This window comes from Solea solea, chromosome 11 (assembly GCF_958295425.1).
Source record: "Solea solea chromosome 11, fSolSol10.1, whole genome shotgun sequence".
In the NCBI taxonomy this organism is placed as follows: Eukaryota; Metazoa; Chordata; class Actinopteri; order Pleuronectiformes; family Soleidae; genus Solea; species Solea solea.
The window spans coordinates 14,191,634-14,217,753 of NC_081144.1; the positions used below are offsets into that span (position 1 = coordinate 14,191,634).

The 26,120-nt window shown below is 39.5% G+C and overlaps 1 protein-coding gene across 14 annotated transcripts in view; it reads left to right on the forward strand.

The window, feature by feature from the left end:
- The window catches only part of kif1b (kinesin family member 1B), a 53,678-nt gene continuing 27,558 nt past the window's right edge, over nucleotides 1-26,120 (forward strand). For 2 of the 14 annotated variants that reach the window (XM_058642557.1, XM_058642565.1), the window contains exons 1-19: nucleotides 5-286; nucleotides 1,748-1,902; nucleotides 15,099-15,175; nucleotides 15,288-15,467; nucleotides 15,749-15,817; nucleotides 16,342-16,520; nucleotides 17,201-17,312; nucleotides 18,067-18,144; nucleotides 18,242-18,307; nucleotides 18,486-18,503; nucleotides 18,822-18,897; nucleotides 19,345-19,423; nucleotides 19,528-19,670; nucleotides 20,334-20,375; nucleotides 22,262-22,473; nucleotides 23,709-23,788; nucleotides 24,375-24,450; nucleotides 25,461-25,540; nucleotides 25,981-26,087. In XM_058642557.1, the coding sequence (XP_058498540.1) occupies nucleotides 1,797-1,902; nucleotides 15,099-15,175; nucleotides 15,288-15,467; nucleotides 15,749-15,817; nucleotides 16,342-16,520; nucleotides 17,201-17,312; nucleotides 18,067-18,144; nucleotides 18,242-18,307; nucleotides 18,486-18,503; nucleotides 18,822-18,897; nucleotides 19,345-19,423; nucleotides 19,528-19,670; nucleotides 20,334-20,375; nucleotides 22,262-22,473; nucleotides 23,709-23,788; nucleotides 24,375-24,450; nucleotides 25,461-25,540; nucleotides 25,981-26,087 (1,780 nt within the window). In that variant the 5' untranslated portion in view covers nucleotides 5-286; nucleotides 1,748-1,796. Of the gene's footprint in view, nucleotides 287-1,747; nucleotides 1,903-15,098; nucleotides 15,176-15,287; nucleotides 15,468-15,748; nucleotides 15,818-16,341; nucleotides 16,521-17,200; nucleotides 17,313-18,066; nucleotides 18,145-18,241; nucleotides 18,308-18,485; nucleotides 18,504-18,821; nucleotides 18,898-19,344; nucleotides 19,424-19,527; nucleotides 19,671-20,333; nucleotides 20,376-22,261; nucleotides 22,474-23,708; nucleotides 23,789-24,374; nucleotides 24,451-25,460; nucleotides 25,541-25,980; nucleotides 26,088-26,120 lie in introns of all 14 variants that reach the window. The other 12 variants (XM_058642559.1, XM_058642566.1, XM_058642560.1 and 9 more) reach the window with 9 other exon arrangements.

The window sequence follows — 26,120 nt, forward strand, 5'->3', positions numbered from 1 at the left end:
GTAAATCAAGGCTATCTATCAATTCCTCTCCTCCTCGCTTCGGTGCCGTAGAGACATCTTTCTCTTTCACCTACACAGGGAGAATAAACGCCAATAATCCGCTGACCGACATTACAGCATCCGGACACCGCTATGGTGGGTGTTTTTCACCAAGCTGGACTTAATAACAGCGTTCGTGGTCACAGATTCTGATAGAAAACAACACATTTTGACGCCCCGCTAAGCTACCGTGACTTCCCACCACTGTCCTGTGGTGTCGGCGTCGTCGTGGTGAGAGTCCTCTAACGTGAGTTTACCACATATTTATGTTTTAATTGTTGCAGCGCAGGAGCAGGTTGTTATTTCATGTTGTACCTGATGTATTTGTTGGTGGCCGGTGAGTGTCTGTCTGTTTTAGCTAACGACACTAACAAGAGACGTGTGTTTGGACCGCTACTAGCCTCGGTTCCGTCAACAGTACGATATTCGTGTTAAATTAATATAATATATGTTAGATGCACTTTATAAGAACACTGTCTGTTAATGGTTAGACCGATAAATCCGTCAGACAAACAACAGAGGTTGGTAAGTTCCGTCTCATTACGTTTTGTCATTAACGTTTCATTCATAGACGATAGTTTACAGCACAACCCTGTGTATGACACATTGCACCAGTGAGGATGAAATGCTACATTTGATATACGCAGAGAACAGTACAGTGTCTGTCCTGCTAAAACAAGCATGCAACTCCTCCCTGCTCTATTCCACAACACACAGACAGCAGCGGAGGATTAGCCTACTTCCACACACTTTAATAATGTTTTTCTAAAATGAACCTTTTAAGCTCTTTGTGTGCACACAGTGTGGATGGACAGTGTAGGATGGATGCAGCAGACAGGCCCAGCTCACTGACCCACTGTAGCCCCCCAGACCAAACAGACAGATAGAGTTACATGGGCGTATGCTTCAGCAAGTATGGCTGACTGCAAAAGGACGGGGGAAAAACACCAGATATTTGGCTTGTGTAGTCAGAAGCAGGACGCGGGAGAAGATATAGCATAGATTTCAATGTAAATATAATATTGCAAAGAGTGGTTTTGAGAGAAACATTTGTGCAGCCCAATTAATGTAGGTATGCTCTATCTATTTGACCAAAGTGTATTCCACATCTGTTGTGTATATATAAATTAAATTAGTCACTTTGCAGCCATTTAATTGTTGTTTTTCTGTTTGATGTTAGTTTTTATGTTTATGTTTCTTCAATGTTTTGATTTACATCTTGTATGATTTACATTCAGTTTATTTATGAGTTTATTTGACATGGACAGTGCATATTCTGTTTTAGTGTTTCATGGCAGTTGACATCTGTTATGTGGCATTCTGCCTTCATCTTTTCTGTCCTTTGCATTCTTCCTCTTTGTTGTTTTTTAGCTGTTGACATCTATAATGCTGCATTACTACCTCCTTCTTCTCTCTCTCTCATGTCTTTCTTTTTATTAAACATTTCTGTAAATATGCCAGGGTTAGCCAAAAAGGTTAATTTTCATCTGTAGTTCATGAGTTTATAAGGCGTCCTGAAAAACAATACAATGATCCTGGAATCCAGGAATCCTGGAATACAATGAACAGAGTAGCCACCATTCCTGTAGTTTATATTTTTCAAATGAGGGAAAGAGATACTTTTGCCCTTCATGTTTACCCTTATCTGATCTGATTCATTTTTTTACAAAGCAGTTGCAGTTAAATGTATTTTTTGTTTACTTTACAGGGGGGGATATACAAGGAAACTTACCTGGAGTTTGTGATAAACCGCAAACATGTCTGGGGCGTCTGTAAAAGTCGCTGTTCGAGTTCGACCCTTCAACTCCAGGGAGATGAGCAAGGACTCGAAATGTATAATTCAGATGCAAGGCAACACTACAAGTAAGTAGTCCACTGGCATGCACACAACAACACACATTCTTACATTTATGCAGGCCTTTCCTCTAAGGGAAGTTTAGTGTACCACACATGCACCCACATTGTCTTTAAGGACAACACGGGTCTTAGCAGAGAACAGTAGAATGAGCAGGCTGAATAGTGCACAGTTGGGGAGAAACTGCTTGAAAGAGAATAAAAGGCTTACAGAGTGAAATTCCTCCTCCTCTGAAGGGGCCTGCATGGCCAAAGAGTCTCTGTGTGTGTGTGAGAGAGAAATGCTGAATTGGTCAATACTGGGGGACCCAGAGGTCACCACACACTATATGTGGCCTGCTCTCAATTCATCAATGCTTTATCACATAGTTGAAATGCATGTTGCCATGTAGTTTATGATTGTTATCTCTTTGTTTAGATAAACAGTTTGTGAACAACCCGTAAAGTGTAACAGCCTGAAGTGAATCATTTACAAAATAAACCACGTTTTACTTTTTTGTCAAGTCCACTGTCAAACTTTTGGGTTGCATTTACAAAGAACCACTAACTAATAATTTCTCAACTGTATCCATAACTTATTATTGGGATTGGTGGTTAACATGATGAGGATGCATGGATGTTCTTGTGTTTCTTTCATGGTGTGTTGCTCAGCAGTATTATACTTTTAGTCACACAAAGTATTGTGAAAGTATAATAATTATATTAATTATTTATATAATATTTTTTAATTATACACATTGAGGGTGTAAATTCATATCTTTCCATTAAATGTTGGAAGTGCAAATCTGTGATGATACCTTTCTTAGCTTCTGCTATGTTAGAAACTACCAAAGTTTAGACTATATCAGAATAAGAGACGAAAATCTGAATGGCATTTCTTTTACTGTGAACCGACCTGCTTACTTACTCGTGACTGTGAGTCATCAGGAACTGTGAAGTGCTAGCTGCCTCTTTAACCTTTCCTGCGTCGTATGTCCCCCTTTTGAACAGTCTCTCCATAACATTAGCATGGAAACATCTAATGACTTGGTAACAAGACAGCATGTGACAGCAGAAACCTGTTCTTATTTGCCTCTGGTTTTGTCTGTTAGTCTTACTGGGGTCATTAGACTGAGCTTGTATGAATCCTCCATAAGATCAAGTATACTTTCCAGTTGTGGCTCCATTGCGCCTTATCTCTCATACTCTACCAAAAAGAAGCTTTGTCAAATCCCTCAGTACTTTAACTCCATAGCCCTTGGTTTTCATTATGTCAATGTCATTCAGAGGTGCTGGAGGGTGACTTGTGGTTTGTGGCAGAACTGCAGTGGAATATGCAGTGTTTTAAGGGGTTAGAGTGAGTGTGTGTGTGTGTGTGTGTGTGTGAGCAAAAGAGAGGAGGCTGCAGTACTGCCTACTCTACATCCTATCACATGGGCAGATTGCAGAGCAGAAAGGGAGGCTGGCAGACAGCCATGCTCTTTCCCTTCATCAGGACTTCATTGCAGATGGTATGCTGAGAATGCTGTTGTATTAGGATGCTCAGGTTCAGTGGAAGCTAGTGGCTTAAACATGCACATGCAGTTGGAGTCAACTGATGTGCAGTAAGAACTAGCTGACTTGACATTCAGTTCAGCTAATGTTAATTCAGTATTGTGCTAAAGATGGTTCTTCAGTTTTGATGATAGTGATTTGTGCTTCATAGTTATACTGCAGGTGTTTTTCATGACTTAACATATCCCTTTCTGTTAGAAATATTACGGAACCACATTCAAAACAGATGAACATGTCAACAACAAGCATTTCTGTTAATGTCTTCTCTTATCACCATATCAGATACACAATAATTGGCGGAGTATGTAATGATGGCAAGTAAATGGGTCAGAAAGCTGTAATGGAATTGCTTGGTAATTTTTCAGGTGTTTGGCAGATATTTGGACAAAGCTGTGGCACTCCTCCTATTGTTGATACTCACTCAAGGGTATATGTGTCTGTCTGTGTATGTCAACAACACAGCGAAAGAGAGAGAGAGCTTGGGGGCAAGGGCAGCATATGCTGTCTCCCTCTCTCTGCCTCCTTTTCACTATGCAAGGCGGATTCTCAAGGGTAGGGTGCAGGCGAGGGGGCAGCAAACTGATTATCCACTGTGCCGGAAATGTGTCTAAGGCCTCTGCAGGCAGGCTGTAAACAAAAAAGGCCTCTTTCAGTGAAAGCTCTTAAAAATACCAGCGCTAATGAAATTATAAAGGGGGGAGCGATAGACTGTTGCATCAGTCAACTATTGTTGCTCCAAGATATTGAATAACTCCAGGACACCCATGGCCTGTCTTCATTCGAGCCCCAAGTGTTCTCCACATCGCTCTCTCGTTGTGTAGCCCATGTGTTGTTCCCATTTAGCCAGTGAGTTGCCACCCATGCATGTATGGCCAAAGATGCCCAATAGCGCTCACACACTGCATAAAAGGGAAACAGATCCTCTGTTTTATTCAAGCAAACCTGCCTGTAACTAGATCAGTGTTTTTTTTTCTCCTTTTCATTTAGATCAAATTTTCCTTTTGCTAAATGTTGCACAATATCCTGGAAGTAACCTAATTGACCAGTTGTTAGAACAAACAGAAGGTCACTGCATTAATGAAAATTTCACCCTTCAGATACAATTCTGCTGAGTCTCCTCTTAGTTCTGGCTAAGTGGATGGTGACCTTACTAACACCCTACAGCGAAGAATTAGCTTCAGTGTCAGTTACACATGAGGGGAGGCTATCACCACAGCAGAAATGACAACAGGCCCATCTCGTATGAATAAATTGTGGTGAGTGAAGAGATAGCTGGCTGGGCAAGTGTGGAGTTAGATGGTGAGCATGGGTTTGGATGAAAGATGGTCATCTTACTGCTGAACCATGTGCAGACAGGCCGATTGACCTGATTAGGACCATTAATCCACTGGCTTGCTTCAGGTCACCACACCCTGCTGCCATAATCCTTATGGCCATTGTAGGTGCATATATACCTACATACACATGGGGGGTATTCAGGGTGTTGCATTCCTCATTGCCTGGTGGCTGGTGCTAAGGTTATTGTGGAGTGACACAAATGTGCCCACTTGAACTACTCACAGAGCAGATTCACACATTCCAGACTATCCTCAGAATGAGGAGGGAGGACGAGCAGATGCTTGTGTCTGTTATCAGTTCATGCTGTGTCACAGGACTGTCATACCAGAAGCACCAATCCATGTCAAGTATCACAGACAAATTCCAATGCACCTATTTGTCACTACAGCAAAATAAAAAGTGACTTACAGTGTTAGGATATTTTTTTTTTTTTAAATAATAAGATCCAGTGGAATCTCTGTAAATCTTTTTTTCATGATAACCACAAGGAATAAATAATCATATGAGTCAGTGTGTAAGGAAGTGTACCATGCATCTATCTTTTAATATCTCCTCTCTATGTCTTTTATGCTTTTGAGTTGTCAAGGCAACAGCATTGGTTTTCCCCTACTGCAGAAACATTAAGAATGAATAAATAAAAGCTTCTTACATCTTCTATTTTTCCTTTTTTTGTCATATGCTCTAGTTTTATCTTTTTTCATGGTGTTCTGCCTTGCAGTACTGCCCTCATATACCCTCTAATTGAAATGGAATGTTAGGCTGTTGCTGTTGAAAATTCAGGTAGACTTGGTCACAGAGTATGGGTGGATAGATGATGAGGATCAGAGATACTTAATTTAAGTTCAATATTGACATCGTCTTTGAATGAGACTAGGCATAATATCTGGATTGAGGTCCCTTGTTTAGGCTTTAGGCTTCTGTTCATGCAATCGGTATTATATTTACTGAGTGTTCAAATCAAATGTCATCGTTACAGTTTACATTGCAAATTAAAAGGTGGCACATAGCTATGGTGGCTTTCCATGTCAGGCATCTTCATGACAATTCCAATTTGCAAATGGGTGTGTGACCCCTTTTATAAAACACTTGTGGTTGGACTGATTTGTCATTGGATAGACAGCAATCTGTCTGAATGGAGGGTCAGTCTATCTGCATAAAAAATAACATGCAAACAACAAAGCAGAGAATAATAACTATTCTTCTTCATTGAAGTGTTTTGAAATGAATAAGAAACCACAACATGACATTTCACCACAGGTATGGAATATAGTTGTGGCAGAGGTCAGGGGAAAGTGGTAAATAACTTATCTTACTCGGTGGAGGTTTTAGCTATGTAGAGCAAGTTTCCATATCAAGTTATGTTGACTCTTAATCACTGTTAGTTATTTTTTTCTGTTTTTGTCCAGTGTGTGTCCTTATTCAAACAAACTCCTTATTTCATATACCAAATATTACCCATAATAGTTTGTATAAGTTTATAATCACTTCAAAAGTGTTTTTGTAACCTTAGAACAAGCCTTTTATACGAGTGTGTGAGTGATGATGTTACCCTAAGGGACCCTGCTGCATAACATCATTAATTAGGCTCTGCCAACTTCAAGGGGCTCAAGGATCAGCCGCAGATGTCTCAAAGCCTAAGGTGTTATCAGTACATCTTGAAAACAATTGTATTTCCTGTAATGTAAAATAAGTATGCAATCCTCTTTCATTTCCCCCAATGTGGTGGAATTTCTTTCCATACTTAAGCTTTGCTAAATGTAGACTTCATCCCAACCTGTGATAAGGCTAAGTGGGAGTTGTTGGCATCTTCTTGCAGAAAATATGGGAGATGAGACAAGCGGATGGGACGTGAGCTGACGGGAGAGGGGGAGGGGCATATAAACGCAGTCACAGCAGCAGCAAAGACAGGCTGAGTTGTGCATGAGCATCATTCACGTGTAGGACAGCGTGAGATGGCAAGCACATACCCTCGTCTGGCTACAGATGATGGGATTTCTGTTAAAATGATTGGAGGCTGAGAAATGCATTAGAATCATGCAAGAAAAAAGAAAAGGTAAAGCTATAACATGTCAGTGGGTACATTTCTTGCAGTTTGTGTCTCCTGTAAAAGCCTGGAAATGCACCAAAATACCATTATTAAATGAAAGAAAATGAATGACGGAAATCTCCATCCTAAATTAGATTATTGTGTTCATTTTATGGCTGCATGGAAACCTTCAGGACAACATGTTATTGATGCTCTTGGGCAGCCATTACTAGAAGCCTCAGCTCGATTGGCCACTGGCCTGCAGAACAAACAAATCCATTAATGTTTATAACTACTGGAGATAAAAGGCAAACCACACACCCTCCATTACATAACAAGGTGGAACAACACAGTAGTTTGGTGAAATTCTAGTGTCCTAGATTCACACTTGTACCGAAACAGTTCAAAAGGTTACAGAGATGGTGTTTACATAAATTATCACTACCTGATTTTTTTGGGGAAGAGAAATATGTCACATTTGAGTCTTTTCCTGCATTTGCAGATAGGGTCATAGGACAATGCAACTATTATGAATACTTGTATTGTGTTATGTTCTAGAGCTGTAAATAATGAATTCAAAGGAATGGCACTCCTGGCAAGCTTCTTTGCCTGAGTTGGGTGAAATGGCTGAAGCTTCCCACATTCTAGAGAGTGAATGGGTTTTTCAGTTTTTGTGCCTTCACCGACACAGCTCCCTTTCCAGACGCCATTGTTTGGTTTCCTCCCACAGTCTGACTACTGAATTCAAAGGCAAGCTGGAGAGCTTTGCAGTCCAGGCACGGGTAGCTAGGTGCTGGACGTGATCTTCTTTTTCTAATATGCACTAGTAAGCAGTGTGTGTGTGTGTGTGTGTGTGGGGGGGGGTGTTGGCAGTGTATTATTTTTTATTATTTTTGAAAACTTTAATTTAAATGACAGCTGAGCTCACTCTTTCGGGAACTTGATCATCTGCCTTTCAAAAACGACTACAGATTGAAAACTGTGCAGAACATAGAGTTCTGTTCTAAACATACACACGCACACAGACACACTGATGCACACAGTTTCATGCGTCATCTCTGTCCTCCACAGAGAAAGTGCAGGATAAAGGGTGTTACTCATCTGACATCAGCCTGAGGCATCATCAGCCAGTGCTTTTCTTTAATGTGTCACGGAACATATCAGTCACATGATGCAGCTTGTTTTTTATATTTTTTTTAATTTTAAAGATGGATGGAGTTGTAGTTTCACACATTATGTGTGCTAGAGTTGTGACGTCACATTGCTTACATAAATGCTGGAAGCATTTAAAGTGAAACTTCAGTCTCTGAGCGGAGGCTAGTTGGGGAAATCCAGGTCACTGCATTGTAAAATGGTTGCCTTTTGTGAGCAGTGAATGTAAGGGGCTCTGTATTTCCCTTGTACTGCTTGGTCTACAATGTCAGTACTCAGCCATTTAGCCCTGGATCATATGATGATCCTTATGTTGTCTGAAAAAAATATCAGAGGTCAAGGTTTAAAACACAAATGTTAAGAGAGAACAGATTTTCATCATGGTTTTCAGTTGCGTTATCTTAACTTGATTGCCAACTGCAGCTAATATTAGCAAAGCTCTCAAGAACAAGAAATTACTTTATTGTTGGAATTATGTACTGCTGGAATCACTGAATCACAACGGTTCCCTCAGTATGCTGATATCAATTCATGGCATCCGATTCATACACTATTCATTTACAATTAATCCTAACTTGTAATGTTGTTAATCTAAGTTGAACTCGGAAGAAAAAAATATTCCACATGTTCACATCTCAAATGTTATTCTTAAAGCATAACATTTCTTACTAACATGAGGGAGCTTGAAACGTTTATATGTTAAGGACTATTTTTAACTGGAAAATACCAGACTCGTCTAAAACTACAGAGGTATAGCTTTAGCTTTCCATGACACAGGATGTGTTGGGAAGCACCTCTGACCTTTTGAGGTAGCACCTGCACAGAAGAGAATGTCCTCCCTGGATCTGATCCATGAGAAACTCATTCCCTCTTGGAGCTGTGAAGAGCTTATTTTATTTAGAACATGTTTCAACATTTAGCCACAAATAATTCATATGTTCATTTGGTGGATATGTCTAGAATTTTCTTTAGCACATGAGGCTTTACATTTGCCGCGTGCCATTTAGATATTTGGTGTTACTTCAGCTGCGATTCATGTTAGTTAAATGCGGGTTTAACCCCATGTGTCATCACCCGAGAGGCTGTCTGATATCTCTCTCGCTCTTTGTTGTAGTTCTACTGTGTTTGTTTATCTCCTGAATGGAGCCCTGCTGGCTTAGCATGTTCTGTCTGTCTGGTAGCTTCTAGAAGCCTCTCCATAGTCTCTGTTAGAATGGACTCAGTAAGGCTACACTCACAGCCTTAGCTAGCTATCAGTGTCTGTGGGATTAGAGCAATGTATGCTTTGGCTATGAGTTTGGCAGAAAGGCTGGGCGGCTGAAATCTGTCCATTCCTTCCTGTCACTGACAGTCGGTCGGCATGTGAAGCACAAGCCTCCATCTGCTGCTGTATAAATAGACTGTAGTCAGAGCTGAAACAGCTGGCACATAGGCCAGGACTGCGCCCTTTCCCATTGCTTTTTACCTAGGCAGAGTGTAATTTTATTGCTTTACTTTTTCTTTTTGGTATGGTTTAGCTACAAAGTAGACACATCTGTGAATTAGTGGCTATAAGACAAATACGTTATAAGAAACACAGCTGCATTAATTGAGAGAATAAAAAAGAAAATGTGCTGATGATGCTGTAAAACATCATGCTTGAGTTTTCACCCCACTGTCATCCAAATAAAATGCTCAAACTCCCTACCCAAACCCCATGATTTAGTTTCTTTGATGCAGTTACTTCAAATATGTTTGAGACATCATATTTTGGTTTACTTTGGTTTAATTTAGTTCACATTTAGCTGACTAGATACCATGTGTTTTGAAAATGATGTTCTTAACCGCATTATACAGCTTTCAGTGCATTGTTCTGGCGTCTTCCTGCCTTTTTCTTTCGTCTATCCTGGTAGGAAGTGGAAATGTACATGATCAGCCTTCTGAGCAGCATCTGAGAAGTTTGTAGTTTGTCTAGATCAGTAATTTCCAAACTGGGTTGCTTGTACCCCCAGTTTGGCCAGGGGTACACGGTACACAAGGTGATATAGGGGGTATACAAAACAAAAGGCGGTCATCATTTTTTTTCAAGTGCGCAGGAGTAAGGGGTAAATGGCTGGAGGTCAAATGTCTCAAGGGGTATGGGACTGTGTAAAGTTTGTGAAACACTGCTCTATATTGATGACAGTGATATAGATTCTGTGAAAGGTCATGTCCCCTGGCAAGGCAAACTCATATACCTGTCTGGAAAATGCATGTCTTTTTGGCAGGAGTCAGGTGAGGAATATTGAATTGCTGTGTGGATGTTTTTTAATTAAAGGCCTCAAGGCATCTTCGTGACCAGTTGCAAAAGTGCACTGTATCCAAGGGCCTAATCAAGATACCACATGGTGGTTTCTGTTTTGGATATGTTGTCTGTCCAGTGTTGTGGCTGCAACAAGCTCAGCTGTTTGTCAAATGTGCACAGCAGTGCTCAGACACTACTTATAGCCTGTAGCTTTGAGCTGCGTCCAGTGACAACTCTGTCACCTGTGCTGCAGCCCTGGCAACCGAGCCATCACACTCTCTCTTCTAAAGATACAGGATACAACATGCAGATCATTTCTGTGGCCACCCCAGCATGTACTCCATGCTCTCTTCATGCTCCCCATTTAAGACTGAGCAATTGTATTAGCACTGATGTGGCATTGCTGAAGCACTCGTTTAATGTCAGCAGCTGCTTTGCCTTTCCACTCATGCAAAAACTATGACACCAGTACAGGTTGTATGGAAACACATTAGTAAAATTTCATTGCTATCTGTTTCTCTTTTGACATAGTGATAGCACAAAGCTAACCATTGATTTGAGAACATTTCAACCCTAAATACAAAACACACTATTTTTTGTTATACCTGTACAAGACACTAGTTATTAAAACTGTGTGGCTGAAAAAAAACACACATGCTACTGTAATTCTGCACAGATATAATTTTCTGTATTCCTCACTGATTCCTCCACTTGTTTTCTTTTATATTTAATGTATGTACATGCATAGTGTATTACTGCCCTGCCTGTAATCCCAGACAGGCATTGATCAGTTTTCATCAGCTTCTTAGATAGTTACTGGAAGGGAGGATGATGTATTCAGCTGTTTTAGACTCTGACAGTCTCTAACAAGGCCTTCTAACAACCTAATCACTGAGGGGTCTCTTTGCTTTCCTGGCCAGATTATGGACCCCATGTTGAATGCTGGAGTACAAAATGTCTGCCAGCGATAACCAAATGAGCAATAGAAGGATGTGGTTAGTTAACTTATATTCACCCTGCCTGGTTATGGAGAGTTCCTGGGAAGTGCCAACATCCCATCAGTCCTATATTGGGGAGGACAGGAAGTGAAAATGCAGAGCTGTAGTCCTTTTGGAAAGTCTCCATTTAAATTATACTGATGTGCTATTTAGTAGCTTGCGTGTCTTCGCTCATCATTGGGCTCACCCCTGATTAAATATGTCACCGGTTTGTTGAGTGAAAGGTTAATTGTTTCTGGTGGCCTGATGTTGACTCAGTATTGATAAAACAGTCCCAGTTTTTATGACTTTTACCTCTAATTTGTGGTTTTGTGATGGTGACTGCAACCATTCAAATACCAGTTGTACCCCATCACAATATTCTTGTAAATTTTCCACTGAGAATGTATTAAACTCTTTTTTGTCAAGAAAATATACATAACAAGTAACTTAATGTCTTAGTCACAAATCCTAAAGCCTTGCTGTATGTTTAAGGACTTAAAAAGGATTAGAGTCCTGTAATTACTGTTTAATAGTTTGTAATACCTATGGCTGTTTTATTTCTACAGAGATGTGATAGGGAATGCTTGAGGCAGAGAAAACAGAGCGCAGTGTGCCGCATCATCCCCTCCTGTGCCAAGTTGAGGTCGTTATGGCAACCAAAATCTGTTCCTATACCTGTTACCATGGTTGAGAAAGACAGAATGATGACGTTGTTTATTAGGCAGCTGAGTGCGTCTGCCATTTTAAGTCCCGGACATGACTCTGGTGGGAATAATTACTATAAATGGACAGTAAAGGAATTCCTCATTGACATCTGCTTTTCTGACAGTTTTGTGCAATGCTTTAGTGTGTTCACACAGTTTCTGTTTGTGTGTGAGTGATCTACAGGTGCAAGCATGTAAAGTGAAGTGAAAGTGACTGGAGCCCACATTGCTCAATCTGTACAAGGCAGGGATGTTGTTCCTATATTGCAGTCTAGTCACAAATCTGGCTGTGTAAAAGAGAGCGACACAACAGACTCAAATGCTGTTGTTTTACATGATGTGTCTCTGATTCTGGAGTCCCAGCATATTTTCTAAAATCACACATTGGCACAGCAACATGTTCACGTTTTGTTGGTTCCATCAGTACGTTTACATAGCATTAGAAAAAAGGTAATTACAGCAGTGTAAAATGAATTTAAAAGCAATTGTTAGCAGTTGTACTTAATTACATTTCTAAATCAGGAAATCAAAGGTTTGTCTAATACAACCAGGTAGTGTAATTGGCAGTTGAATTAATATTGCATTTATACCTTCAGTACGACTCAAACTGGCCTTGATGCTCTGTGTGTGTGCTCCACTAAAAGAAGAAGCCAGTACATAGAAGAAGAATGCGACAGCAAAGAAAACATGGTGAAATCCAGAACGGTGCATTATTCAGTTTAACAAATTAAATATTTTGAAGTTGATGGATTGTAGAAAGTCATGGAATGGCTCTAACGACTAGCTGCTAGATAAAGCTGTGCGACATAATAATTCAACCAAGAAATGCTTTATACAAACAAGCTAAAATCACCACCTAGTGTAGCAGAGGTGGACACACTTGATTAAATAAATTGATTCTCTGCTAGTGCTTATATACTGAAATAAGGGCAGCAGTCCAATTAAACGGAATAGTTAAGTTACAACTTTAGAGCAACTTCACTGTGCATGGAAATGAGTACAAACAAGTGAAGGTAGCATATGAGTGGGTCCTCTTAACAGCAAAGAAAGGGGCTGAAAAGGTGATTGATATTCAGTTGAAACAGTGGTATTTGGTGAGTTGTACTTAAGTACATTGAACAATTCTTGTCTTCACATCGTGCTACCTCACGGCTTTCAAGTCTGAGAGCAATGGAGTGGGCAGCCAAATGAGACATGACCTCATCGTACGTCATGAGCACGAGTCACAAGAAGACTTGGCACTTTTTGGCTCCATTTAGAAAATGTTCTGTCACTCTATGACATCCACCCATTTCTGACAAGGTCCCATGTTCAAATGGAAAATTGACAGATGTTGAGATTATGAAGCTTTTATCATGTCCGAACGAAACTGTGACTCTAGTAAGGCCAGTTTGGAAGCCACAGTCAGTGTGCTGGCCTGTTTTGTGCAGTGCACTGTCCAAATCCCAAACATGTGCCACTGTCTCATCATCTTTCTGTTTTTAATGCTATGTTGACTGACAGAGAGTGGATCAGACACGGCTCCTTCATTAATAGCCACTGTAGATTATTCTAGGAAAGGGGAATATAGGGGCACTGGTAACATAAATCCCCCCTCATTTCTTTTTGTCCTGGCTCACATTTCCCTTTGGAGGCAGGTCAAAGGTGAAATTGGGCTTTATATAGCCACCTATCTTGCTGTATCCTCTTCCAGTACCCGTAATGGAAGCTCCTGCCCTGCCTGTCCACCTTAACCTGTTTGAACACTGTAGGAGGTCTAAAAACACGCATTGTTTTAACCTGTGCTAGGTTGTTGCTATCTACATTTCAGTTCAATGAGAATTGCTATAAACATCACGTATTTAAATCAGAAAATCTTTATTGTCATTGTAACAAGTACAACAAAACGTTGAGCGCAACCCTATTCAGGGCAATTAAGCCTGAAGCAGTTAGCATTCTGGTATCTGAGGACACCCTGTGCTTTTCTTTTTGTCAGTGTGTGACCCATGGAGGGCGATATGCAATCCTTGTCTCTTCACATCTCCTGCATTATTGATAAGTGTGCTGAAATCCTCTGAACACATAAGGCACTCAGCCTGGAACATCTTGATGTGAAAGCCTCACAAGCACCCTCATGTCGAAGAGGCAGACCTGGCATTAATTTGCCCATTAGCTTTTCTGTGTCACAATGAAGACTGAAAATGTTTGGAAATACAAATTATACAATATTGCTCTTAGTTAAAATGCAGTTGCTGTTTCTCTTGTTGCTTTGTTTGTATTGTCCCTGTGCCTTTGAGCATATACTTAACTTGTAGTCCCTCAAACTATTTCCTTAAGCAAATGTCTTTATTTAAATTAGTAAATTAGTCTTTACATAAGTCAGCTACTATATAGTCAGTAGAAGTTTGTTTCAGAGGGATAATTGAGCAACAACTGGGGTAGGATCTGTGTAAATATCCTACAGTAACTTATTAATCTCCTCCTCTCTCCATCAAATATCCAGTGTGTGTGGTGTGGAAAGCTTGAACACTCTAGCAGCAAGCATAGTTAAGAGGCATGACATGCCAAACATGGCTGTAGATTCTTGTTCATTTAGAAATGTCTGTGTGGCCATTGGGAATGGTTGGAACGTACAGAAATAATGTGTCATCTTCCCTAGCAAATAAAATGGGGGAACGTGTCTTACTATACTTTTTTTATATATATATATATGTATATGTATATATATGTGTGTATGTATATATGTATGTATATATATATATATATATATATACACACACACACATATTTTTTTTTTTTTACATGAAATGTACATGGTGTGTTAGGTACAACTACAACTGGACACACAAGTTTTTCATCAGTTCTCAAAAAAGGAAATGGCTCATGATCTGCCAGTGGTTCATGTGACTGTCTGCTCCAAATATATCACTGTTAGTACTCTGATTAAGGAACAGGAACAAATAAGACCAAATATTTATCCTATTTGAGTGTTACTTGTGAAACCAGTTCAGAATGTTTTCTGTTGTTTTGGACTAAAACAAATACATTAATGGAATTTTAATAGTGACTTAACAAGGAAGAAAAAATAAATGCGCAAACTAAACTTCAGCTTCACTATTAAAGACCCCTGCTATATTCCAAACTTACTGAAACATTCTTAAATCTGTGGTAGAAGCATCAGACTTAAACATTTAATTACATTCACCTACAATTTTGTCTCCCTTTCACAGCTATTTTGAACCCCAAAGCCCCAAAGGAACCAGCAAAGACCTTCAGTTTTGATTATTCCTACTGGTCACACACTACGGTGAGTTTGAACTTTTTCTCTTTTCCATTATTATTAAATATATTGTCTGTTTGACATACCATGAATTTTTTGAAGTTACACATTTTCAGTAATTTCTCTACCCTCTCCACAGCCGGAAGACTCTTCCTTTGCATCACAGAACCGTGTGTTCAATGACATTGGCAAAGAAATGCTACAGCACGCTTTTGAGGGCTACAATGTTTGCATCTTTGCCTACGGCCAGACAGGAGCTGGTAAATCCTACACTATGATGGGAAAGCAGGAGGAGGGCCAGGAAGGAATCATTCCAATGGTTTGTCCTACTCTTTCATTGCAAAGTAGAGGTTCTGACACAAATCTAATTTTGGATGCAAACCTCAGCAATTAAATTTCACAATATAATGAAATATATATATATATGTGTGTATATATGTGTTTATATATATATACATATATATATATATATATATATATATATATATATATATATATATATATTTATATACATATATATGATGTGTGTATTTATGCTGTACACAGATCTTTCCAATCTTCTGCATTTGCACTAATCTATCTCCTGTTTCTGCCTTCCAGCTTTGTGAAGATCTGTTTGAGAAAATCAATGATGTCAACAACAAAGAAGATCTCTCCTACTCAGTAGAGGTGAGTCTCACACTGTTTTAACATCTGTTATCTGCCATTTTCAACCCCTGCCTCCGACACCTGTATTAAACCACCGTTAACGGTCAAACAACATTTACATTTTGCCACAAAATTCAAGGGTGTTGTGTGTTACCATAACATTTCCCTTCTGATAATTTAGTTAATTTACTCACAACTAATGTCTTTTTCTCTTTGCTGACGCCAAGTGCTTGCTCATTCTGTGAATTCTCTTCATCTCTCTAAAATAATATGAGGCCTCTGCCAGATAATGTTGTGATTTGTATTGTGATAAAATGTATTTAAAAATATGAACAAGTGACAATTTCAAATATCCTTATTATATTATTTTATGTTATTCAGCCTTGTGTTATTGTTTTGCCATTTGGAACCTGAACCATTACTGAAGAATTGGAACCAGAAATACTTTATTAATCCTTGTGGGAAATTGGTTACAGCTGCTCCAGTTAAGAATAGACAAATGACAGAAACTCACTTTTCACATTTGTTCACTTTTTTGTGTCTAGGTCAGTTACATGGAGATCTACTGTGAACGGGTGCGGGATTTGCTCAATCCCAAGAACAAAGGGAACCTACGAGTACGAGAACACCCTCTACTGGGCCCCTATGTGGAGGACCTGTCCAAGCTTGCTGTCACCTCCTACACAGACATTGCTGACCTCATGGATGCAGGCAATAAGGCCAGGTTAGTCCATCCCTGGGATCACCTTGAGACTGTGAGAAGGAAGCAGAGTAATAGTAGTAGTCATAACTGTGATGATAAGATAACCCACATTCTCTGTAGAATGAAGTAAGTCAGACTGAAAATTGTTGGCTAATTTTATTCAGGACTCCAGAACATTCCTAATGTTGCACAAGCTTGAATAAAATAATACATCAAGAATGACCTTGATGACTGAGATTCTGTAATGCAAGTAGTGAGTATTTCTCAGTAAAAATGTATATGCTTCAGTTTAATGTCTAGGTGCACGTGTGTATGTTTTACTCTTAGTGTGTGCGGGTGTGTGCCTAAGTCACAAGAGCTCCTGTGGGGAGGAGTCAGCCTTGCCTTAATCTCCCTGTGCTGACTCAGAAGGCTTATTTCTAGAACATGGCATGTAAACCCCATATCTCCCTTGTGGCTATTCCTCTTGAGTATGCTTTGTGTATTTGTGTTTGGTGTCCTCACAGCATTATCCACCGCTGCCTCACAAAGTAATCTTTTACACTTAATTCACCTTTAATAGGTGTAAAATCCAGTGTTGGTAACTCAAGGGAAATCCATGAATTTTGCACTAGTAATACTCAATTATTTCAAAAATAATGATTATCAAAGTCTCCATAAAAATGTCTTTCATCCACATGTGTTTGTATTCCCTATGACAGAACTGTGGCTGCCACCAACATGAATGAGACCAGCAGCAGGTCCCATGCTGTTTTCACCATTGTCTTCACACAGAAGAAACATGACAGTGAGACAGACCTCTCCACAGAAAAGGTCAGAGAACACGTCTATTCTTAAATTACATCATGGAATCTTCACATGTAACCTTCTCAGTCATTTAAGTTTATGTTTTTGATATTGGCTCAAGTTTTTTTCTGGTCTTCTAAATGGGTGATGACTGGAGAAGGAAAGAGGGCATTTCCGCTTTCTGCAGTAAGATAGAGACCACTTTGTTATTGGAAACACAATGCCTATTGTATTCATTTAGCCTCAGTAAAAAATGCCCAGTTGTATCTGACTTGAAAATTACATTCAGAATGCACTTCCTTCCAGATATTTTGTTTGGCTGTGTTTAGTCATGCAGTCATTACAATATCATGCAGTCATATTCTCATCCTCTCTCAGTTTGTTAATATGTACTTCTTTTCTTTCGGCTTCTCCCCCTTTAAGGGTTGCCACAGCAGATGATCCGCATATTTGATTTAGCAGTAATTTTTACATTGTATGCCCTTCCTGATGCAACCTATCCCTATTTATTCTGGCTATGGATCAGCACTAGGAGTACACTGGGTTCACCCCCCCATGGCTGGGGTCAATTTAGAGTGTTCAATTAACAATGAGCAATGGGGGTTGGGAAGCTTGCTCAGGGGTACCCCAGCCCTTGACCTAGTGGGGATCTGAATTGGGAACTGAATTGGGATATAAGCCCAATTCCCTCCCACTTGGCCAAGGGCTGCCCCAGTTTTTTTCCAATGTACATAACTCATAATTTTGATGCATCTAAAATGCCTTTTCTCCCTATCTTTAGGTCAGTAAAATTAGTCTGGTAGACTTGGCGGGGAGTGAACGAGCAGATTCCACTGGAGCTACAGGCACCAGGCTAAAGGTACGACTGCCTTCATCATCCAGCACCTGCATTAATAAACTGTAATCCTATATTACCTTGATGGCACTTGAATAATATGTTTTTGTCTGTTGTGCAGGAGGGCGCAAACATCAACAAATCTCTCACCACACTAGGAAAGGTTATCTCTGCCTTGGCTGAAGTGGTGAGTATTTTATGTATAGTATGTTTGTATCTCTTCTTTCTATTTCCTTCTGTTCTATTCTGTCCTATTTTATAACTTGACCTTGTCTTCTCAAGGAATGAATGTTTTAGACTGGCGTTCTGTAATGTATGCCCCTCTGTTTTCTCTTCTCTTGTCCTTTTAATGATTGCTTACGCAGGATAACTGTACCAGCAAGGTAAACTCTTTGACAGCTCAACAACTAAACCTTTGATTCTTCCCATTGGGCATATTTGACAGCCTTTTGCCATGTGCAGTGTTGCTACTGTACAAAGTTTTCTGCCACTACCAATTTTTGTCATAGAAGTGCATTTTATTTGGCTTCACCCCCGATAAAAGCACTGCACATCAAATAGGCTTGTGCTCACGTCACCCATTTTTGGTGATAAATTATTCATCTTTCAGTCTTTATTGCCTATTCAATTTTAAAATAGAACGACTATATCAGTTTTTAGTGTTTTTTTCTGTTTGCCAAATTATTATTTTTTTATTGCAGAGCAAGAAGAAGAAGAAGAGCGACTTCATCCCGTACCGAGACTCTGTTCTGACATGGCTGTTGAGGGAGAACCTGGGTATGAACATCTAATGATTCATATTAGCTTGACTCAGGGCAAATTTATAAATGTGGCTGAAAATTCTGAAAGTGGAACCACCCCGTAATAGAAAGTACGGGTATAAAAATACACCTGGAGCTAGTGCACATTACTCTTACCAATTAAAGAACCCTGTGAAGACTGTATTTCAAACTAACTAGACAAGCACACACCCATGTATGTGGTTTGTATGACTGGAGGAGAGATGTCAAGGGTTTATTTAATCTTAACACAGGCAGTACATTGCATTGTTGGATTTAGTATTCAGCATTTGTTTTGCTTTACTTGTGTATTATTTTATGCCGAGTATGTTATGTCACTATACAATGGAAAAACTGTTCTGAATCTAATGGTAATCATTTTGAGGTCTGCAAATAGGAAATTATTAACCTAAAATTGACCTTTCTACTGATCCTTTGTTATTAGGAGGAAACTCCAGAACAGCCATGGTTGCTGCCCTCAGTCCTGCAGATATCAACTATGATGAAACTCTTAGCACACTTCGGTAAAGTTTCTTTTAAAGATCTACTGTAGATATATTTAGTTGTTTGCATTTGCATTTATTCGTCTTTTCAGTCCCTTCCACTCAGAATGTATTTTGTATTTTAGCTATGCTGACCGAGCCAAGAATATCAAATGCAATGCTGTCATCAATGAAGATCCTAACAATAAGCTGGTGCGTGACCTGAAGGATGAAGTGGCTCGACTGAAGGAACTCCTCCATGCCCAGGGCCTAGGAGACATCCTGGACAGTGAGTTTAATGCTGTCACAGCGAACCACATTCTGAAGCCTCACAGCATTTATCTTTTCTTCCACCACAAGTTGCCAAAATTGTCTGTCTTCATCACTGTCCCATTGCTTTCAGCCATGCAACTTTGTTTGCCATGTTTGTACTTCTTCCACTTACAAAACTAAAATGAGTTTTTGTAGACTTATTGACCATCATACTGGTTGTCTTATTATGCCCGCTTATAGAGTAAAATATTTACAATTTAATGTGTGTTTTGTTTTATGATAACCAATGTTGAAAACGGTTTACCATTCAAAATTACTTAGTAAATAATTAAATGGAAATTTGCAGCGTGAAATTTGGCTGATTCTGTGTGACTATACAAATTGTAATTAAAAGTAGCATTAAAATATCTATATAACAATAATGGCTTATAGTCTAGTAAATTAGAAACATAACATCCCAATTAAAAACTAATAATATAGAAGTGATTAATAACCTGCTTATTAGCTGATGCCTGCTAGATCATGCTTAATGATGTGCCACTTAACAAATCATTTCATGGATTTTCTTCTCATCCACGTAATCTCCTCATGCAGTCCTCAGAATTTTCTCTAACCTTTTCCTGCCCTTCTACTGGTGCTGACATTTGACCCTTTCTCATCTTTTCCTGCTTCCCCTCAGTTGATCCTTTGGGGGATGATTGCCCAGGAAGTGGAATCAAATGTGTGTATATGTGTGATAGCCTTGCAGTGTCTATCACTAATTGCCTTATTAATAATAGCTAACATTGCTTATACGCCTGTAGATAAAATCTTCTACAAGCTTTGCATGTAAATGCTTATAGCAAAAAAGCCTTAAGCGAAGTACTCTCAGAAATACAAGGCTGATCTTGCAAGGGCATGCAACTAGGTTGACATGTTTTGCGCTTGTGTCTCTGTTACTTTTAGAATGACAAGGCTGCTATCTTTAAGGTTTAGCTTAGTTCATCTTAGATTTATTACAAATTACTTTTCAAGTCTGAAACACTACTTTCAGACTTGCTTGTTTGTCTTCCCCACCTTTAATGCACTCGCATTGATTTCTCACCTTATCTTTAGTGACTCACTTCCTTAAGCATCTTCTCTTGCCATTGGTCTTTGTTATGTTTACTTTGTTTTCTTTTACTAATCATCTGCTGCAGCTGACAGTGCCCAAATCTTTAGAATGGCACTTCTCACTCCTCACACTGAGGCTCAGAGCTACAGACGGAAAGGTGCATGGATTTGTAGCTACACCCAAAGCGTAGTATAGTCATGCCAATTTGGTTAACTTGATTTGTTGTTATAGCATTAAATAGTTTGTTTGCTAGACTAGCGGTGTAGCTGTTTTTCTGAAATATCACTAACACATTTTTCCTCTTGCCATATACCTTACCAGAGTAAAAACACACATTTAGCTGCTGGTATCCCACTATGTGGCAGCTTGGCTGAATATAAATGTTTTGTTTTGGAATGTCAGCACTTCATTTTATTTTAAACTCTGCATTTATTAGCAATTTGCTTTGCATATTTGCTTTTTTGTTTCTTGGAGAGCACAGTCTGAGTAACCTCAAAGGTCCTTGAGGCCATTATATTGACATGAGCTGCCTGACCTTTAGTGAGGCTGCTGTGGGTGTTCGAGTGCATGCCCCTGTGTACACGCTTTGCAGTGAATTAAATTACTAGACTGCAGGCTGACTTTTGGCACTATGTGTCAGCCATTCTCATCTGTCCTTTCTCTAGAACTTCTTGAAGTGTCTATGTCTTTTCCATCCTGTACTTGAAACTCTAGTAGCAGTTCTCACAGTGTGTTTTCATTCATGGTAGAGTTCAAGACAAAGGCAACAAAATGGCATCCTTCTATTCCGTAGAACAGGGGTGTCAAACAAAGCCAGAGGGTCCGATCCAGCCCACAGGATGTATTTGTTAATCTAATCATAATGTGATATACTACATTTTCCAGTTCCAGATACCTGTGACTAAATGTTTTGTGCCGTTGTAGATCCACTGTGATCTGTAAGTTGTGTAAATGGCAGAACTTTGTAAAAAGATGCTTCATTAAATGTAAAACAAAGGGAAACATTTGGAGATCTTGTTGTTTACAGGTTATTATGCTATTATTTTATTGCTCCAGCCCACTTGAGATCAAATTGCGCTGTCTGTGGCCCCTGAACTAAAAATTAGTTTGACACCCCTGGCGTAGAGTCACCCACACTACAAATTATATGCTCCGAGTTAATTGCTCTACACTGTAATTCTGACCCACATTAAAATACCCTACTGAAATCTCTCTAATGAAAAGTAACATGAAATTAGTTGGGTTAAACACTGTTAAAACTGCCAGGAGTGAAAACTGCTGCTGTCTGTAGTGTGTTTTTCTTAACCCTCTGACCTACAATGTGTGTCTTACATTGGTCTTCCCTCCCTTTTGTCCTTTCTGTTTTCCCATATCCTTCCCTGCCCTCTCTTCCCATTTGGTATTTGGTTCCTCCATTTTCTGTGTTTTTTTCCCCCCTAACCTGCCCTGGGTGTGCCCCTACCTCTTTCTGTATTGTTCTCCTTTTCTCTCTTTCTCTCTTGCTGTTGGCTCAGACCTCAAAGACATTCAGAACAATAAGCATAGATACTTGGTAGCTTCAGAGAACCAACGCCCTGGCCATTTCTCCACAGCCCCTATTGGTTCCCTGACAGCCTCCCCATCCTCTGGTGCACTATGCAGCCAGGGAGGACTCCAGTCAGTCACCAGCATCCAGGAGCGCATCATGTCCACACCTGGAGGAGAGGAGGCCATTGAAAGACTCAAGGTAAACTAGGCCTGCGTTGGCCGCGGTCATCATCAAATTACATTTTTGTCTCTAATGAAGAGAGTCCTATAGTTATCCGCCCCACTCTGGTAAAAGTTTTTTTCTTTCTTACCAGAGAAGTGGTAAGTGAGGTTCCTTTTTGTTTTTAGTTTATTGGACTTGTACATGCTGTAAATATCCATGCATTTAAAGACACTTAAATGATTGGAAGCATGATTTTGTTATAACAGAAACATGAATTGTCTATTATTACATATATATTTGATTTCTGTCCCCAAAATGCAGTTTTCTTCATCTCCTTTATCAAACTATGTGGCATAGAAGGGGCTTCCCTGATTACATGTCATTGCGTTTTACAGTCATTATATTGACATACTGTAATTTTTAATATTTAGATTATCGTGACTTGTTTGTTGTAAATGGTATAAGGGGGTTCCTCAGTGGATAAGGGCTGTGACACTTAAGTAAAACATATTGATTAGCATACACCTGTCAGTATATCTTTGTTGGCGTTTAATGAAAACACAATTTGACCACAAGTCCTCATGTGGCCTCAGACCTTGGTACCCCTCACCCATATAATAGAACTCACACTCTGCCTAGTGCATAGGCTCGTAACAACCGGACATGAGGAGCTACAGTTTCCATGGCAACCATGGTGCCCAGTCTGTCTGTCATCCAGTGACGTCAAGCACCAATGGAGACACTTAGAAAATTGGACCAAAATAGACTGCCTTTTAAGAGTGAAGCACATGTATTCATTTTCTAAAGGTGCTTGAGCTATGCATTGAAAGTTACCTTTACAGGTATACACACTAAAGTGGTGTCAGTATTGACGAAGGTACCTGTAACAATTCCCTGAAACCTATAGTATATATGTATTAAACATTATCAGTAACACATATTGCATAATTTAAAGGTTTAAGGAAGTTTAACTTGACACAAACAATTGTTGTATAATTGTCATAACATACGTTATGGTTTTTTCAATCCTTGTTTGTCACGATTAATTTTGTTTTCTTAAATTTCTGCTTTGAAAATAATGGATTTACCAACTTGCGGTGAATAACTTGGGTTATTATAAATGTCCTTGGGTTTCGTGATAGGCGCTTTATAAATTGAAGTCATTATTATTATTATTATAATAATAGTAATAAATTATTTCAATATCCTATAAATACAGGTGGTAAGTGCTTATTATCTGTTATGATGAACTCATTGCTCCTTGTATTCAGGAATCAGAAAAGATCATTGCTGAGCTTAATGAAACCTGGGAGGAGAAACTGAGAAAGACGGAGGCAATACGCATGGAGAGGTCAGTTTTGACAGGCTTGGTTTCTTTGGTTCCATTTCCATGTCACAAGCAAAAAGTGCTACCCCTCCCTCACACTAGTGTTAGATATACTGTAGCTCTGTCTCTATAGCTCTGCACCTGTTGTTTCACACCTTAGTGCTGTCTGTCTCATTTCCTTCACCAGTGTGTCATTTCCTCTACATTCTGCTCATCTCCTTTAACTTCTCTGTTGTTACACTCTGCAGTGCAGTCACTCTTCTCACATCCTTTCACCCCCTTTTTATCCACTCATCTGTAACTAAGGACATCAACCATGTTGCGATCTGTGCACTGAGGCTCACTGTGGGGCCTTTTTCTGTTTCAGTTCCATAAATCACTGGCTGTTATGTCAAACACCATTAATTTCCACTCTGTTTCTTTTATCAACAATACAATCTTTACTGGAAATAAATGTACACATTTTCATTATACGTTCATTGTTGCAGAAAAGCTTTGCAAGAAAACATGCAACTAGCTGTGTGAAGGCACTAAAAACGGCAATGTCTTCCAACTTAGTCTCCTTGTAACCGTTACTCCTGAGTTAACAGATGTTTTGCCTTCACTACAGAGAGGCCTTGCTTGCAGAGATGGGTGTGGCAATACGTGAAGATGGAGGCACTTTAGGAGTCTTCTCTCCTAAAAAGGTACAACAGACATGAAACGCTGATACAGGCATTAGTGGTGGAGCGAACTTTGTCAAATTGCCCATGGCTTGTAATGCACACCCTTCAACTACCGTTTCCTCACTTGATTTGTTATCTTCTTACATGAGAACCCTCCATATACAGTCACTGTTTTTCTCATCTGGTCACTTTATCATTTTGACTGTCTTTCCACTCATTGTTATTTTCCTTCCGTCACACACTCAGCTTAGTCATGAAGGGCCATTTGACAACCAGTTGGATTGTTTTCCCACTAAAGAGGTTTGTTAAGTCAGCAGACAAAGCAACTTTCCTGCATTAGATGTAGCCCCACAAACGAACCTTTGCATAACACACAATAAACATGTTTATTTTCATGGTCTGCCTTGCAAAACTTACTGTATAGTTGCTTCCTGCTTTGTGTGTATGGATCCACTCTGCTTCCAGTATCATCCCATAGAGGCAACATACAGGCCAGTAGGTGTAGTACGTGCATGTCAGCAAAGCAATAACTGTGACAGAGATGGTTCTATTATCTTTTAATCACAGACTGTTCAGTGCCAGCTGTCACTAGATCAGCTTTGGTTTCAGAAGATTCCCCTCTTTGAAATGAATCCTTCTTTTGGCATGGGGGACCCCCCCAATTTGTATGTGTTTTTTTCCCTTTGTTCACACCCTTATGTTGTCCATTTTTTTCTCTCCTTTCACTTACTGCTGCTCCACTGGTTAGCATTTTGTTGAGAAGCCTTGTGATCTCTATACAGACTTTAATGGGGTGTTTTCCCCAAAAAAGGTTGGTGTTTGCAGGAATACTTCTTGGTGCTTTTTGTTAGTTTTGATACAGACTCAGTAGACTTGGTGTTGGTGTTACTTTTAGGCATGGTCATGTTGAAGATCATGTATCACCAATAAGCCATCAGCAGTGTTTTTATGTATTAAGGAAAGTATTGATGAAAGAAGGTTAATCTTACAAATGTACTTGTGCTAAACTCTTTTCCATGTCTCATCTCTAGACTCCACATCTGGTTAACCTAAATGAGGATCCCCTCATGTCGGAGTGTCTGCTCTACTACATCAAAGATGGAATTACAAGGTAATTAAAACTTGAATTTCAACAGTGAAATGCTGCAGAGGATGTGAACAGGTCTGTAATTCCTCACAGACAGGGTCTCTGAAAAAGTACTCTGTATTTAAGTTTTCCTCTTTTAACGACTAGAAACAGGAACTTTCAGAGTAATATTAAAATGCCGAAACATCTGCCAACAACCAACTTTCTGAAGTTACTTTCCCTCACTCTTTTTCCTCTTGAGCCCCTCTACAGACTATGTCTGTTGAGAATTTTGTATTAGTGACCCAGGGTGACAAAAGTAAATGAGATGCCTGTTGTGTGCTTATAGTGTATGTGTGGCCTTTTTTAAGTAATGGTTCACAGGGTTACCTTTATGTTCTGGCACTGACTTTTATCAAAATGACTGCCAATCAAATGAGAAAGCAGTTATTCGGCTCTTAAAATGGCCTCTGTGATTGTTTCAGGGTGGGTCAGGCTGACACCGAAAGAAGACAAGACATTGTTTTAAGTGGTGCTCACATTAAAGAAGAGCACTGCATCTTCCGCAGTGAAAGGAATGCCAATGGACATGGTGAGACACTCTATTCTAAGTTTTCTTGCTGGT